The 18,475-nt window shown below is 41.2% G+C and overlaps 1 protein-coding gene across 3 annotated transcripts in view; it reads left to right on the top strand.

Moving 5' to 3' along the window:
* The window catches only part of ntng1a (netrin g1a), a gene marked incomplete at both ends in the record, with an annotated part of 97,491 nt that overhangs the window by 40,025 nt on the left and 38,991 nt on the right, over positions 1 to 18,475 (top strand). For all 3 annotated transcript variants that reach the window (XM_083901641.1, XM_083901640.1, XM_083901639.1), the window contains one exon: positions 169 to 812. In XM_083901641.1, the coding sequence (XP_083757767.1) occupies positions 169 to 812 (644 nt within the window). The remainder of the gene's footprint in view (positions 1 to 168; positions 813 to 18,475) is intronic.

The following is an 18,475-nucleotide window of genomic DNA, read 5'->3' as shown; positions in this document are numbered from 1 at the left end:
GCAAAGGGGATGGTGGATTTAAAGCCACAAGTCAAATTAAGATGTGAGGGAAATAATACGGACACCCCATTAGTTAATATAAAATGGACATAGGGATAAAGTGATATTTAAAAGTGATGTCCAACTAATCTTTCTTGCTCTTTTCCTCTTTTGCTCTCTCTCTTGTAGGAGAACCCTTACATGTGTAATAATGAATGTGATGCCACCACTGAGGAGCTTGCCCACCCTCCAGAGCTCATGTTCGACACCGAGGGCCGTAACCCTACCACCTTCTGGCAGTCCTCATCCTGGAAGAAGTACCCGAAGACCCTCCTGGTTAACATCACGCTGTCTTGGAACAAGACCATCGAGCTGACCGATGACATTGTTCTTACCTTTGAGTCAGGCCGGCCTGAACAGATGGTCCTGGAAAAGTCGCTGGATTATGGAAGAACCTGGCAGCCCTACCAGTTCTATGCCACTGACTGCCTGGATGCCTTCACCATGGAGCCCAAGACAGTGCAGGATCTGACCCAGCATACCCTGCTGGACATCATCTGCACCGAGGACTACTCCCGAGGTTATGTGTGGAAGAATGACAAGACTGTACGCTTTGAGATCAAGGACCGCTTTGCGCTGTTTGCTGGGCCGAGGCTCCACAACATGGCCTCTCTTTATGGCCAACTGGACACGACCAAGAATCTGAGGGACTTCTTCACCATCACAGACCTGAGAGTCCGCCTGCTGCGACCTGCCACAGGAGCAACAATGGTGGACGAGAACAACCTGTCCAGATACTTCTATGCCATCTCTGACATCAAAGTGCAGGGCAGGTAAGATCTTAATTTATCATTAGAAATGCAATGGGGTGGACTCCACACTGGATTTCCAACTGGGTAAATTGGACTGTTAACTGCCTCTGGGCCTCAGAGGTCCCAGGTGTACTTGTCAATTGGTTTTGCTAATTCGATTAATGGAAAATTTATGAGGGAATTTGCACCAGTCAACTAAAGTGGGGTCATTAGGCACCCAACAAGAGGTTTCTGGCCTTGGGTGCTTGAGCAGATTAGTTCAGCCATGGGTGTAATGATGATTCTATTGGCTGACTCCTCTGCAGTATTTCTGTTGGTTTACTGCAGTGACAGTACAGCTACACAGTAGTGAAGAAAAATGTCCTCACTGTTACTATTCTTCCCAATTAGGCAGCAGATCCATAATGATGTGCAGAGTTCATCAGTTTGTAAGCATGTCTTAATTAACCAAGCTGCTTACGGTATGCTGAAGCATTCTACATTTGACGTCGAATTCATTCAGCTGTCTCTTAGCATTTCACCCAGCTGGTCACTGCATGTTGTAATTAGTGTTTGATTTACAGTATCCACACGGGGTCATATAACATGAAAACAAGAAGCCATTATGCTGTTAGAGGGAAGGCCAACAAAAGCCTCCCCCGCCTCTTCACAATACTACAAGAGTCACTGGGGTATACACTCCAGTGGATCTGTTTTACACTGCGTGTGTACTCTTTTCTTTCAATTTAACAGATGCGAATATGGTTGTAAGCGGGGTGAAGGAATGAAGATTTAATTACTCTTGTTTTGCTCTTCACACATGAGAGGGTTGCAGTGGAGAAGTGCAGAGTGGCGGAACGTCACAACGATTCGAGGATGCGAGTAGAGGTGTTGGAGGCCGTGGCTCACAGCAGAGCTCGTGTCACAGATGGGGAGATGACTACAAATAGACACATCGTTAATGTCCCGCTCAGTCACAGAAAATATCAATTGTTAATCAGTTTGTATGTGTAGAAAAAAAAGCCTGAATGCTGCACTTTTTTTTTTGTTAGTTTCCAATAATCAGCACCTACGCGTCATTCTCATTATACACCGGCTAATAGACTCTTGTATTTAATACTATTATGTCCATATAGGCAAATACCCCTTAGCAATTTAATGAATGTATAAATTTGTTGGTTTCCCTAATGTGCCATTAAAATGGAGAACAGTCTAACTACACTGTCGCTGGAATACAGGCACCCTTAAACACAAGCAAGGGGCTATAATAATAAATGTCTCGCTCAGAAATTGAATTTTTGACTTTTCTGATGATTGAGAAGGTCATTGAGCAAAAATAACTGCAGGGAATTTACGAACACAAAAGAGCTGTACGGGGACATCCATTCAACACCTGCTGATATGAAGGCGGCTGTCATAAGCACAGATTATTTATTCTATCTGACTAATCATGACCCAACTCATACATCCCTGTGGGGCTGTAGACTTGAGCAATAGCTGTGTGCCACCATTGGGCCGTGGTCGTTTACCAGTCTGCTGCTTTTAGAGTGACGCTCGCCTGAGAAATGTTCCCCACTGTTTACCAAAGGTAACACGCAGTTCAGCCATAATGAGATGCACTCCACACGGAGACGCTTCCCCCCCCCTCCAACCCCTCCCTTGGCGTCTCACTGCTCAGCCCCTTTCTCCATGCATCGTATACAAGACATAAGCTCCTTAACCCCCAGAATACAGTTCTGTGAGACTCAGTGGGAGCGATTTTGCAGGGGCAGGGAGGTTGAATCTGGCATATTTCACTGTGCTGGACTCAGCTGTCATCAGCCTGGATCAGGAGCGATGAGGGGGTGTGGAGCGAAGTACAGTGGGAGGTTTTCTGTTCTTGCCACAACAGTGTGAGAAACAAAGAAAGGAACATAAGCTCTTTTGCCCAAAGTAGGTCAACCTAGAAAAGATGTAGAGGGAAGAGAAGGAGCACAACTCTGCACAAGAAGAAGAAGAAGTCGTCTTTGCATCTGTTAGCCCACATGTAGCTGAAGTTGTTACTGGAAAGCCAGAAGTGTCATGCATGACCATTCTATTGTGCTTGATTACGAGGGAAGGCCCAGACCAAAGTCGCTGGGGGGAAAAATCAATGCAAAGAATTTCAAATCAAACCAAGCATGGAGCTGTGAGATGGATGTGAACAGTGCACACTGCTCGCTGGCTTTAATGAATCTGACACGCTCACTGTTCCATTGTATCAGCAGTGGTAAATGGGTTTGTGCAGAGAGAAAGCGTGAAGAGTTGGGAGGATTTTCTAATTATCTACTGTATGACTCTGGCATAATTGCTCTGCCTCTGTTTTTTTTCGCATGCTTTACAGGAACCACCTCTTGCAGTTTCACCGTCTTACCCCACCATTCTCTCCCTCCCTCCCTCCCTCCTGCCTGTGATCAATACAGTGTAATTAAACCTGGACAAGATTCATGCTACCAAAGAATGTCTTTCTGGCCCTCAGTTTCTCTCATTTGGTTTCTGTCCTCCACTCGCAGTCTTGTTCTATTTCTCCTGTGCACAGCTGTTGTCTCTGGGCCCTTGCTTTGAATAATATGGGAAGATCTAGCCTCATTTTATTACTGGCTATATCTATATGAGGGATAAACACCCACCACACAGCTACTAACGTGAAACAAAGAAAACACCTAATAGCAGAAAATGTAGGAATTACTTTTTTTTTCTTTTGTGGGCCAAAAAAAAAACTTAAAAGCTTACAAAAGCACAAAGTACCTTGTTTAAAAGTTTATTTGTGCTGTTATTTCAGGACCTTTCCACTGTTAGTCCATTAATTTAAATGAAAGTCTGATATCATGAACTATAAACTCCCAGCTTGTTAGTATTCTGTTGGGTACAGCAAACAGTATTCCCTTGATTTACAGCAGAGGGAATTGTGACTCGATTTCCAAAGCATACCATGAATGTGCCACAGGACATAATCAGGGAAGGTCAGAAACAGCCTCAAGGGCTCACAGTCATGTTGACTGCAGGGTAGGCAGGTAACTCACTTGAAAGGAACATTGGTTATTAGACCCCTTTTCCTATTCTTGATTTTCCCCCAGCCTCATGGAAAAAAGTCTGCTTCAGTGACTGTGAATGCCCACACATATCTTTGGAAGATGTCCTTTGTCTTTTTTTTAATTGTCCCCCATAGCAACCATTGTATGCTTTAGATCACAGTAAAACTCATTTGGGTTTTCACCAAAAGGAGATGTGGTCTCGACTTGCTGCATTTTCGTTTACACCACTGAAGTCAACCAAAAGTCACATTTACAAATTAAAACCAGTGGCAACAGTGTATGAAACACACAGCACATACATGACATCAGTTCGGCTCTTCTAGCAGACACTTTGACTCTAGAGTGTGTAAGAATTAATGAAATCTAATGACTGTAGACTGTAACAAACTCACCTTTCCCATGCCCACGCACGTCAGGGAACTACGGTGGCCTCCAGATACCAGAGAACATGTTCTTTCTTGCTGGGTTAAAAAATAATGGGAAAGATGGTGGTCTCCATAAAGTAATGCTTTTGCATAAAGTTCATATTCTAAGGCTGCAGATTTTAAATCAGTTATACACTTTATACTATCCATGAGTATAAATTTCTCTTTTCCCCTTGTTTGCCTCTCAAACTCACCATCACTGTAGAAGACTCTCCTTTTCAAAGGCTGGATATGATTGTTTTACTCAGTGGCCCCCTTTACACCTGCAATTACAATGCGGTTTCTGTGATCGGATTGCAAACGGATAGTAAGTGCAGGTGTAAATCTGCCACACGCGGAAACGCATTGAGCAGAAGTGTAAATGAGATGCGTCTCCGCTCCACCCACTACAACTCTATGAGCGGAAATACGACGACTTCTTTTACTGCTTTGAAAAACAAAGAGAACATACAATAGCATGACGTTACGTGTTATTGATATGGTACCACAGGACGTGACACGGTCGTCTGCTGCTGGAAATCTTTACAGAAAAATAGGGGGAAGTGACATATCAGATAATCAGATGACCTACCCATAAGCCAGTCTTAGTTTGGTTGTGTGCACAATAATAGTTGAACTAATCTAATTTGAACTGGACATGTGTCTCTGCATTAGTGACAGACATTTTTCCGCAGCAGGACATTTTTTTTTTTTTCATGAAAGAGGATTTTACATATCGATGGCAGTTTGGAGAGTTTTCGAGAATATTCAATAACAGACAGCTGTATGGGCGTCTCCTGAGCTGTGAGATCAACTGTTCAGTCTGAAGAAAAATGAAGAAAATATGGAGGTGAGGAGTCAGAGAGAAGTGAGTTCACCCCGCACCTGTCTCTGCTGCAGGCTATTGACTCCATGGGTGCATAAGCACCAGCAAATCACACCCCAGTCTGTATTCAGACTGTTTGCCATTATGTTGCACTGTGGACAAACAACAACAAAAAAAAGGATATCTTTGGTCCTGCTGCATCCATTTTGATCCCACGTGATGACTGAACCACTGTTTGCATTGGATCGAATCTTCCAAATGTGTTAAATCATACAAAAGTGACAGAAGTGAATTTACGGATATAGAGATGAAAGCTGTCTCAGGTGATTACGTGTGTTTGTTCATTGGGAACATTACTTTGCTTAATTGCAGTAAGAGGGCTGCATATTTGCCAAGTGCTGTACAGCAGCTTGTTACACTAAACCCTGAGGATGAATTATCAGTTCTGAAGAGCTACTTCTACTCTTTGTATATCTGGATCAAGTCCACGCTTGTACGAATCAATAAGATGTGCGGCTCTTATCTGAGGCCTGCAAAATATACCATCTGTAGGAGATTAGACACATTGCCTGTCCCACAGAGCAGGGGTCAGGCTTTTGGTGCATTCTAATTGCTGTGTAGTTCAGTGCATGTGTGCCTTGGATACAGCTGTTTCAACTACAGATCAGCAGTTTGGTGAGTGATGGCTCTATCGGCTCTCCCCTAAGGGAGGAACAAACAAGAAGTCAATCTGCTTTTTTTCCCGCTCCCTCTCCCACCATAGTGCTTGGCTTGCTCTTAGTCTTGCCTGTAGTCGACAGATAATCTATTTGTGCTAATTTCATGTTTCTTGCTGCCCACTTCCCCCCTGAATAAGTCATTCCACTTGTCTACCCTCCTTAGTCTCTCCCCCCTCTCTCTCTCTCTCTCTCTCTCTGTGCTGCCATAAGCATCTCTTCACCGCACGCTTCGCTCTGCATTTCAGCTTTTTTTGGAACCAGTACTTTGTCGTAGTCACTGTGCGGGGGAGGGGGGGGGGGGGGGACGCCGTGTATGTAGGATAGGCTTTGTGATTGGTCCAGATAACTGGACCATCTGTTAGCCGCTACACCACATATTAGTTTAATGGCTTTAATGAAATGACCCGTATCCTTTCCTTAGCCAAGCAAAAGTGATTTAAGTGAGATTTTTCAAAAGACACTGAGGCTGTACGTCGAAGCGTCTAATGTTTGTGTAATGTGTCATGTTAATTGTGGACTGAGGGAATGACAGTGAAGGGTCCAGGGGTGACACATCAAAATGGAATCATAGGAAGCAGTAATAAAGTGTACCGTTCTCTCTCTCTCTCTGCTATCAGTACTCCCACTATTTCTGTATTCTTGCCTGATTCATGCAGAGATGATCCCATTTTAGTCCATCATGACATCATCAAATTCTTCCATTTTTGTACTATGAAGTTATTTCCAGTGTGTGTGGTGAAGAAGCACTGGTGGATAAATACTCCAGAATTTGCGTTAAAATAAAATGTATAGTGCATTGACATTTAAAGGAAAATTAACATAAAGTACATTAGATCTAAAGTAAAAGAACTACACATAGTACACATATACATTTAAATACACACAAGTACAATTACCTCATATTTGTTCTGAATAAAAAGCTTATTAAACATGTATTTTAATGTACTAATCCTTGTTCTTGATACATTATAAAATGAAATGTTTCTCCAGCCTAGGTTTGTCCTTTAACTTTCTCCTAACACCCCCCACAGCTCCGTCTGACTTCAAAGTCTACATAGAAATATTATATATGTATATACATATTTCACCAAATGTAAGCTACCACTCCTGCACAAGAGGAAGCATAGGGTGATTCTCAACTTGTGACCTTTATGTTGTCTGAACTTTCCTGAAATATTAACAATCCTGCAACTTCTTGAAGTGTGATCTTGAAACACTTGATCCCCACTGGTTGCCATCACAGATGTACTGTTTTGCTGTTTGACAGGTTACGGACTTCATTTATCTAAGTATGACATGTTTCCGCGCATGGTCTCTGTCTACGTGCGTCTGTGTGACTCTTTACCGACAGAGCTCAGTCGGCCTCAGACACAACCCAACAGCCTGCAGCTGCCTGTCTATTCCCTTTGTCTCTCGCCTCCTCCTGACTTCTGTCCAGGCCTCTTCTCCCCCCTCTCTGCCTTTGATCCTGATCCTCCGGTTCATCTCCAGCTGACACCCGCCCTGCCTGAGTCTGTTGGGTTGAGGAGCTCAAAAGAAATTTTTAACATTCGGGGCAGGAACCTTTTGCTCAACCTGTTCCTGTGCTCTGGAAATGTGTGCTTGATGAAACTGTCAGGTCTTTGAAAAGTATGCATAAGTTTAGACATCGCAACCACTCATATTTTTTTCTTTTTTGGACCACAGAGAAGCTGGGAATACAAAAGAAAACACCTAACCCTTACACTGTCGATTCTTTTTGTGTCGTTGCTTATTTTAACCATAAAAGGACCAGAGAATGTCCCTGTAACAAAGTGCACTTGCCCATTATTCCAGAATAAGGTCCAATATCTGGCAGTTATTTACAATATACTGCGTGTTAAAATACTGTTTTAATAATTCAAAATGAATAAAAACTAAAGGTTTATTTAGAAAAACACTGCAGTTGTACACTAACAGCAGATTTTGCAATTTAAATGTGAAAGTTCAACAGAATAACACGTATTCCCAATAACATTTGTCGAGTCTCTCGATTTTGCCAACTCACTCCTCTCTGGTGACAAAGAGGTTGATTCGCTGGTTTCCTGCAACAGCACAAAATAAATCACCGTAATAACCACATATTGGTTTTGACTTGCAACTTCTCAGCTTTCAGAGACCATTGGATTTTTCCCGATAGCACGAACCGTCGCGGAATTGTGGTAATGCAAATTGCGCTCGCTCAAACGTGTCATCTACGGAGTTAAAGGGTTAAAATGTAATATTAATTCCATTTAGAGTTTTGAACAGTCTCACTACAAAGCCACCTGCAGCCCCTCCTTTTGTCAACATGCACAGACAAGCCATATAAATAGATTGGAAAGCTGATGTAAGCCACTGGCATCAATGGTTAACGTCACCCATGCAGAGGCAGCTGTAGTGGGCGTGTCTCCGTGTGAGGCAGTATTAATATAGAAGATGACCCCCTCTATCAAATTAATTGAATATTCCCTGCAGCAAAAACTCCCCAAACAACACACGTGTGAACCACAGAGGCAAGAAAAATGAAAATAAAACAATTACGTGGGTTCGACAATTGTGGTATACTGTCGTGCATAATCGATGGCAGAACATGAAGTGTATGGCGTTGGCAGGAGCAGAGTGTAATGCACTGTATCTAGAGGCCACAGCTGCCTGAGCACAGCCATGTGCATATGGCTGCTGGCAATGTTGGACCATCATCACCAACTGTCTGTGTCCTATTATGGCTATGGGGGAAAAAATGGGGCAAATTCCTTGATGGTGGGACAAAAATATTCTGACGGTTGTCGAGCCTCAGCGCAGATGCTTAATTAACTTTCCATCGTGAGCGGGGACCACGTTTTGTCGCCGTAGTGGTGAGACTCTGTTGGTGGCAATGTCTGTCAGTACTGAGTGAGATTACTCAACCACTGCTGGATGGATTTGCATGACATTTGATACAAAGATTAATCCATGAGGAATGTTAATTAGATTAGACGTTGTGAGCATGTTGGCATGCTGTCGCTAGAATTTAAGTCAAAGCACAGCTGAGTTCAGCCGCACAGATCTGCCAGCTGCACGGCCGTTATTTAAAATGTCATTGTACAGTATGTATCTGTATAATTAGGACAACATTAATAACGGTGACTTATGTTGACCACAACTGGAAATGCTCCACTTTGGACTTACTGTATATCTCGGATGGCAAAATACAAAAAGCCTATGTAAACAGGTTTTTATATTCAGTTTTTACTCGCATTTGTTGCATAAAAGGCTCTTTATCACACAAAGATGGATTTCATGAAAAACGTCTGGCCTTTGACCATGCAGGCTCTCTCTGAAATGAGAAATAATGTGCTGCATCCTCACCCAATTTCACTTTTGTTAAATGCACCACGCAAATCTGTCATCTTCAATTACCTGTTGCACTGGTTGCCGTACAAGATACACAATAAAAAATAAAGATTCAAAGGGGGAGCCGTACCTAATCAAGTTCATTTTTAGGAGAAAATGAGCGTGTCATTGTGTTCATTATGAGAAATCACCAAGTCTCGTGGAAATGAAATATTGTTTAGTTCTAAAATTAAATTGAATGACTTTGACAAAATGTGCCTAATCGTATTGCTTCTGCATTCTGAATAATTGAATTTGCTAAATGCTCAGTGATGTTTCAACTCATTAAAAGACACATATTAAAGCAATATGTTGTTATACATTAAATAGGTGCCATTTTATAGCCAAGGTATAACAAAGTGTGCATTGTTCCAAGTATCACTTGTTTCTATTGTGGTTGTTTGTTTTTTTTGTACAGAAACTTTATGCTCTGTGTTCAAGGGCATCATTCGGAGCAGCAAATGTACAAACCAAACTTTTTTATTAAAAAAAAAAAAACTCCTGTCTTTCCCCCACGTTGCCGACCACTCTCACATACAAATATCAGGATGAAAGAAGGGTGGATTTTGACTGCTTAGTCTGTTTGCTGAATTGACCCTTTCCACAGACAATCCAGCTTAAAGCTCCCGTTCTGTGTTTTCATATGGCCCCTGATATTTTCTCTTTTAAATATTCATAACACGGACGGCAGAGGGGTTTTATTTTAGCTGTTTCCTGGCTGAATGAAGCTGCTGTGGCAGGGGCTGCATTTCTAAAGGAGATTGCCATATAGAAACCTCTATAGGTGCATGTTGCGTAATAAAAGGCACTGAGATGATGGATGCAATATTTTCTTGTGAGGCAGATAAAAAAAACTGTAAAATCACTGTTGACTTTAGAAGGAGACTACCACCCCTTACGATCCAGCAGGGGGCACTTGTATGGTTTCTTACATATCATGACTACAGTGACTACACTACAAGTGGCTTTAGCAAAGGCAGCAGCAGCAGGGACAGCACCTTGGAGTTGCAAGTCTACATTAGGGAGAGTCTTCTCTCGCCAGATAGCGAGCCTATCCTCTGTGGAGAGACATGGGCTGAACCAAGTGACCACAGTGGTCTATAAGCTGGCTCATAAATATCTGTGTGTCCTCAGGACATTCTGTGTGCTCTGAGCATGTGTCAAGTAATATTAGAAATTATGTTGTGCTTTGGGGCCACACGGTTGGTGTGGTGAGCACTCTTGCCTTTAGAAAAAAGAGCCGAGTTCATGATCCGGTCAGGACAAGGGCCTTTCTGCAGGGAGTTTGCATGTTCTCCCTGTGTGTGTGGGGGTTTTCTCTGGGTTCTCCGGTTTCCTACCACAGTCCACACATACAATTTGGGTTATTAGGGTAAATTGGTCACACCGTGAGCGTGACATGGTGGTTGTTTGTCTTTGTATGTGGTCCTGTGATGGACTTGCGAGCTGTCCAGAGTGTACCCTGCCTATCGCACCCTATGTCAGTTGAGATTGGCACGGCTCCCGCCGCGACCCTCATGTGGAGGATAAATTGGTAGAAAATGGATGTGCTTTGGCTTTCAGCTTTTGACTCAAAGCTTCCTGCTACGTTTATTCCATCCTACTCTACAGAGTGTTGTATGTTATGAATACTCACAGCACTAGCAACCCTGTAGCAATTATTAAAATTGTTGATAATGAAATTAAATCTTTGACGTTTGTGGAATGACAGAGTGACAAATTATGGCTCATTAAATGTGTTCAAACTAGATTTGTTTTTAAAGTGACAGCCCGAATGAACACGTTCTTTTTTTTCCTTGTTACTCGGGCACATTGCTGCACCTCTGTGCACATTAACACCACCATCTGGTGTGCAGGAGAACAGTTTGAGATCAGTAACGTAAAATAATTGCAAAATGCACCTTGTTGTCATGAAGTAGCACATTTTCAATTTTACCAGTGGTGCCTTATCTGAGGTCAGTTTTTCTCGGTGACGATGTAGATTAAAAGAAAATCACATCCTTGGAAGATTTTCATACGTACCGACTGCAGAACAGCTTGGTTGTAAGATAAAAATCAAGTCTGTGAAAGCTTTATGTACAAATAAAATCAAGTGATAAGCTGCCATGTCACTGACACTGAAGCCACAGAAGGTGTACAAGCCAATCCCTTACTATTTATCACAGACCAGAGGAATCGACCGCGTCCAGAGATATGAGGAGCAAAGCTACGAGTGACATGAAGATTTTATCAGCAGAGGACAGGAAGCGTCGCTTCAACAAATCCCTTTCCCCTTCTCGAGGATGAAGCAGCATTCATTTTTCTCTCCCGAAGATGAGGCTTACACTTTAGCTTGATACAATATCGCTTGTTTTCCTATCGAGCGCTGCAGTGCTGCATAATGCGGATCTTATATTTTGAGCATTGATTTCCCCCTCGATGGGTTCACCATTATTAGCAGCCGGCACAGGCAGCAAATTGGATTTATGTCTTGGACTGGAAGAGTCTGCTGCTGATGTGTCATGCAGGACCACACACACTTCACTGGTATTTGTTGCATGGGAATGTAGTCGCAACATACAGTATTTCCAGAGCTAAAACTGCATGTACGCGTGACATTTCCCCCCCCCCCCCCCGGCACGCAGACAGGCTGACAGCGCCTTCGATTCCTCTCATGATCCATGCATCGATACACCCAGACAAGCCAAACAAATGTTTACCGCGGAGTTGCTTTAAAATACCAACGGTCTCAATGGGTCCACTGAGCCATCATTTAATCTGATTTCTCATAAAGCCTTTTTCCTCTCCTCGCCACATTGTATAGAACTGGGGTACAGAAATATCGGAAGCATTTTACTCCTCCTTACTTTCGACAGAGCACACTCAACATTCATATGGTGACCCATTTCATTAATGGAGAGGCCTTTTTCAACGTGTCTTCCCCCCCCCCCATCTTCGCCTGCTGCATAATGGGCCCTCCTGTCAGGGTCTCATGACTAATCTCCTCATTGACCTCTCCTTCACTTGCAGTCCCCACCACCTCACTTGAGATTTGGTTACTATCAGAGAGCGGGGGGGAGATGCTGGCATACCTGCATTGTAAATTAAATCTGGACAGCTTTAACCTACTCCTCCTCACTTTAACTCTAATATTCTACTGTAATTTGTATGTATTGATTCCGGTGCTTATATTGGTGGAGCTTGCCTTATATAATAGTTGGAAGTATAATCTGTGTCTAGGAGGAAGATAAACACAGACATGATTACAAATTGATATGATGTTGACCTTAAAGTTTAAAAATATTTCTCACCCACAGCGATATTAATTAGTAACCACTTAAAGGTGCCATATGTAAGAATGTGGCCAAAAACGGTTACTACATTCAAATTCAAAATACTGAGGTACTTTTAGGTTTCGTTTTCTGACGTAACTGGAAACCCGTGGTTGCTCAGTAGCTGAGACTCTACTGACTGCAATGATTGGTAGACGGTGGTAGGTGGCGCCACATGCGAAAACATGATTTCAAAACAGAAACATGATTTGCGGTCTGCAAAATATATTTTTTTAATGCAAATATTTTGGTTGTACTGTTGTTGTTTGTGAGTTCAGTTTGTTATATGAACATTATTCCTGAGTCTCTGTGACATAATATGTCATCTAAAGCAAATGGCAATAAAATCCTCCTAATATTTGCTTTAGATTTATTACATAATGCACCTTTAACGAAAGTCGATTCAGATTCAGTAAAATTCAGCTTCATGTGAAACAGTGAGGGCGTGGTCTGTGAACATCAATTTGTCAGTGTGTGTACAGAATATTTACATAATATGTAGACGTGCGACATTTTCACCATCGCGGTGGCAGTTTAATGACATATTGCACGTAAACATAGACAGAGAGTGAGTTTAGCAGCAGTCCTCCCTCCACCCTCTCTCTCATCCCTCTTCCTCTTTCTCAGCAGCACCTGCAGCCTCACAGCAGGAGTCTGCTCTTCGTTCTCTTCTTCATTTCCTCATCTGTGGGAATTTTAAATAAAGTGTCAAGTGAGTGTGTTTTTTAAATCGAGGCAAGTCACACATCAGGGCAAAGTCATCTTTCCTATGGTAGGAAAACTATTTTTATTCTTTCCTTCAGTTTTTTTTTTTCATATGTTCTAAGCCACCATTTTCTAACAAAAACTCTGTATTTAAGTTTCAGGGTCTTGATAATAACATTAAGTACGGAACCTTTTCACAGCAAATTGTGGCTTAAATAAAGAATATATACCCCTAGATTAGATTTTGCAATTCTTTCTGGCAACGCATTGTATCGGAAATGTAGAGACGCTAACAAGACAGTTATTTCAAATTATTTCAGAATACTGACACACTCTTCAGGTGATAAGGTTCCTCTAAATCGCCTCTGTGTTGATCTTTGCAGAGGCCAATGTCAGACGACACTTGTTATCCATGGTCTCATTACAGTCCTTAATTGTATAAGTGTGAAAATGACTCATCTATGATTTTGTCACCTGACAAACCGTGCTAATGAAATGAAGACATATTGTATAATAAGACCTTACTCACCTTACTGAGGTTTTAAAAAAAAAAGTCTTATTCACCTTGTGTGGACTCAAAGGAATGGATACTGTTCTACCTAAATCAGTAATGTCCAATTTATGTAGCTGAAGTAACTGTGCTTTTCCGTTATAGTTGTGCAGATATCATATTGTGAAATGAACTTTGTAATAAGTCAGTGTGAGAGTGTTGGATTAATAATATAAGATAATGTTATCACATTTAAAAATTAAAAAAAAACGTCATTATGTCTCACACCAGCTTAAACCAAGATAATTAATTACATGTGATTGTGTCTGTGATTGTGCTAACACAAGTCAGAGACTGCTGTGTGGAAACGTTGTGTTTATCAGGCCACAGAAGACCAGTTTTTCGAGACATTTTGTGTTTTTGCGAAGGGTTTCTCTCCAGTTAGACGTGTTACCCTGTCCAGCATTGTCTTCACCTACAAGTGCTTTTGGCTCACTGTTGCAGATTCACCTTGATTTGAACAAGCTGCAAGAATGAAGATGTATTTTCTAGCTTTCTATGTGTGGTTCCTTAAACCTTATTCATCTACTCTGTCACTGGACACTTAATCGTCACTTGACAAAACTCAACAAGCTCTGTGTAACCACACAGCTCCAGCTGGCTCTTGCAGTTGCCAGTTTACATTGTCAGCTTGTTTATTTATATCATTGTTTGTGAGCATCTTTCTTTTGGTAATGAATGGATTGGATTGATATTATTTTGTAGGAAGTAGTAATAGGACGATACTATTTTTTGTGTGTCCGATACCAATATCACAAACTGCAGTATCAACACTCTTAGAAATAAGGGTTCCAAAAGGGTCCTTGTACAAGGGCTGAGGCTCTACTTGGATTTGCTTCTGAAAAAACAGAACCAAGGCTTCTTGGAAACACTAATGGTTCAAGGATTGGTAGAACCCTTTAAAACTCCTTTCCTGAATAAAGGGTTTTAAAAGGGTTCTTGGTGAAACCCTCCAAAAGGGTTCCAGGTGGAACCTTTATAAAAAAGGTTCTACCTAGAGCCAAAAAGGGTTCTCCTATGAGGACAAGCCGAAGAACCGTATATGGTCCTACTTAGTACTTTTATTTCTAAGAGTGTACCAATATCAATATCATGCTGTGTTCACACCGAACACGATTTGTTGCATCGTTGCGCCAATGGCGTCTATCGTGGGATCATTTTGTACATTTTGTGACGCATCACCGTATTTTAAACAGAAGTAACAGGCATTTCTTTTTACCGTCAACCAAAGCATTGTTGCACTCTCTGTTGTTGAAACGTCTGCAGAGAAAAAACCTTATGGTACATACAGAGCCCAACACAACGTGGCAAGTTTCACGGTTAACTTCGCAAGACGACCTTTTCTTCTTCGCAGATGTTTCTACAAGCAGAAACGTAGATTTTTCGCAAAAAAAACCAAAATCGGATGTATCGGATTTTACATTTCTATCCGTCCGATATCTGATCCAGTCATTTTGACCAGTGTTGGACCGATACCGATTCCCATCCCTGTTATTAGGAAAAGATTCTGCATTCAACTTTATTGAGAGTACCACAGGGAGCACATGATGTGAAACAATCATGAGACAGTTGAAGATGAATTATCTTCATTGAGACTGCTACAGACTGCTCTTTATCAAAAAATGGCAAAATGCAAGTTCAGTTCCTTACCCTTATCCGTGGGTGCAAAAAAAGCCTAAAAAATACACACACACACTGTGACAGCACTGACGTGAGAAAGTTCTGAACCCCCTCAAGCAAGACATTTGATTCTGAAGACGACAGGGAGTGATGAATAAAAACCGCCTGATAATGGGATCATTGAGTCATGAAAATCGATTCTGAGTGAGTTATCTTTTTTGCGGGGGCCAATGAATGTAGGCGCTCATTATGTGTGGCCATTGGACGGTGCTTTAGCCTTCAAGCAGAACAGGAGCGTACAATAGTGCAGGGACTGACAAAAGAGGAGAAAAATAACAATCAAACAAAGAAAAAGTGTTGTATTGAATTTTCCGGACCTTTGCTCCTTTAGCAGGTAATGTAACGTACTGGAGCACAATGACTTAGTGGTGATGTGGGTTGAAGACTGAGACGATTGGTGATTATGATGTCAGCTGATGTGATTAGTGCGTCTGGATGGACTTCAATACGTCTGGGCTTCCTGAGATGACCCTAAATCAACAGCAGGACAGTTTAAATTTGCTTCACTGCTCTTTTTTTTTTGTGCTGCTTAACTGCTGAGTTCATCTTAACAAACTAACACTGTTAAGGTGCCGTTAAAGGTCCAGTAATAACTATTAAGATCTAATGGTAAGACTGTTGATTATACAGCAACATGGTTTCACAAGATTGTTTTTGTTATTTTAAAGCAAGTATACACTTCAACAAAAAAGCTGATGAGTATATTAAAGGTGCATTATATAATAGATCTAAAGTAACTGGCCATAAAATCCTCTTTAATATGTCACAGAGACTCAGGAATAATGTTCATATAACAAACTGAACTCACCAACAACAACAGTGCAGCCAAAATATTTGCCTTGAAAAAAATATTTTGCAGACTGCAAATCATGTTTATGTTTTGAAATGATGTTTTGGCATGTGGCGCCACCTACCGCCGTCTACCAATCATTGCAGTCAGTAGAGTCTCAGCTGCCGAGCAACCACAGGTTGCCAGTAACATCAGAAAACGAAACCTAAAAGTCGGTATTTTGAATTTGAGTGTAATAATCGTTTTTGGCCACATTCTTACATATGGCACCTTTAAATTTCCGTCACTGAGCGCTCCTAAATATTACTTTTAAAAGTTACGGTCCTTGAGAGTTCAGTCTCGAACCATACTACGAAAGACGTTCCATCACTGGTTATTATTATTGCCCGTCTCAGTTAACACTGGCTTTAGAGGACCAGAACGGAACCGTGAATAAATTAGTGAAACATATAGTTAAGTGAACAGGGTCTCTGCACTGAAATTAGACAGATAGATAGACAGATACTGCTGTTCTTCATCCTTTTATTTATTCAAAATGTATGTTTTGTATTTTAAACTGACTTTTGTTTTTTACTCTGCTTTAATTCATCTGTTCGACTGCTCCATAATTGAAACACGCATACATTTAAAGTTGTCCTGGCAGCACTGCATTTTTAAATTGTCTCTCTGAAAACAACGTCTTTATTTTATTTGGAAGTTAATTATTTCTTGCTTTGAATATTATTTGGGCTGTTTTAAACTGATTCAGATCTATAATCTTTAGAGCTTGTAAATTCAAATATGGTTTTAAAAATGCTTCAGATTTCATTCATGTATTAAGAAGTGTTGATTTACTCAATGACCCAAACACTGCTGACAACATTCACCTAATATGTTGGTGATTTAATTGAGAGGGGGAAAAAAGAACATGGGAACTTTTTCAAATATGAGTAAACTAAATGTCTCTGGTGTGGAATAAGGCTCCAGTTAGTGCTAAGTGGGTATTTTTGGGTGGTGTTGGGGTTTTGTGATGCTTAATGAGCAGCTTCTTGAGATTGCACTTTAAATGCACATCTATTACTTTGCAGCTATATTCTCTATTTCCGTCACTTATTTGCACTGCAATAATATAGCTGGTTGTAACAAGCATCGGGGGTAAGGAAGGCAATAGTTCTTACATAATTTAAATATAATTCCTATGCCGCTGTGACCAATTGGCAATGATGAATCAGTTTCAGACACGATTTGTATTAAAATTCATCCCATCCTTATATATGCTGGGGTTTCACATTGGAACATCTTCAAAAACATATTACTTTATCCCAAATATGCAATTTTTTTTATTTTTTTTTGCTGTGCAGCCTTTCTCTCTCTTTCCTCAGCTCAGAGATTGGATGTGGCCCCAAATTAAATATAGACAAATGCTATCTCACTCAGTGGAGTCTGAAAACTGCAGCACTGTCACTATTCAGCGATAGATGCTTTTTTTTTAGTGTGTGTGTGTGTGCGCGTGCTTGGCTCGTGTTATGGTTCTGTGGTGCTTCACTGTCTTGGTTTTGTAGCTCTCGAATATATATTATGATATTATTTGGTCATTTTTAGATGACGATCATCTGTCTCCACCTCAACTGTCATGAATTCACCACAGACCCTTTCTTTCCTTTTTTTTTGATTTGCTTCGTCATCCCTTAGTGAGCCTGCATCTGACCCGTAAAGCTGACTAAGCCTAAGTTTCGGTTTGACTTATCCAGAGTTCCTGATCTGCATCTTGTGTTAATTTGATAAAGTGGTCTCCACTGATTGGTGGTTAGAAAGCAGATCTTCTCTGAGGTTAACCATTGTGATGTTTAATAAGTATCAGGGCCAGCACACAGGAAGAGACGCTTTAGGACGTGGGTCTTTGGTTTTGTGTTGCCTGAAGCGGGCGTGTGTCTTCACAGGCTCAATATTAGATGTAACCAGAATCGAAGTATTCTTGTTCAAGTGTTAATAATCAATGAGGTACTATACGCTACATATTATTTTACCCACTTTCGCCCTAATAAGTGTATTTTGATCCTTAGCCCTAAATAGAATCAAAAGCTTTTTTCTAGGATCTATAAAACATTTTAAAATTCTACCTGTTGTTGTATTGCGTTTCATACGGAAGATCAACATCTGGGCATTGATAGTGCTGAAAAATAAATGTCCTAGTGTTCGTTATGTCCTTCTCTATGTTTGAGGATAGTACACTGACAGAGGAAGGGCTTGTCTTGGCTCAGAGCTGCAGTTTGTTTGTCCTGATGCTGTTATAATCAGTTTGGCAGATTTTGTGCC

This window comes from Microchirus variegatus (assembly GCF_963457635.1).
Source record: "Microchirus variegatus genome assembly, chromosome: 15".
In the NCBI taxonomy this organism is placed as follows: domain Eukaryota; kingdom Metazoa; phylum Chordata; class Actinopteri; order Pleuronectiformes; family Soleidae; genus Microchirus; species Microchirus variegatus.
The sequence above is the reverse complement of the archived record's forward strand: the minus strand, read 5'-3'. Positions and strand labels throughout refer to the sequence as shown.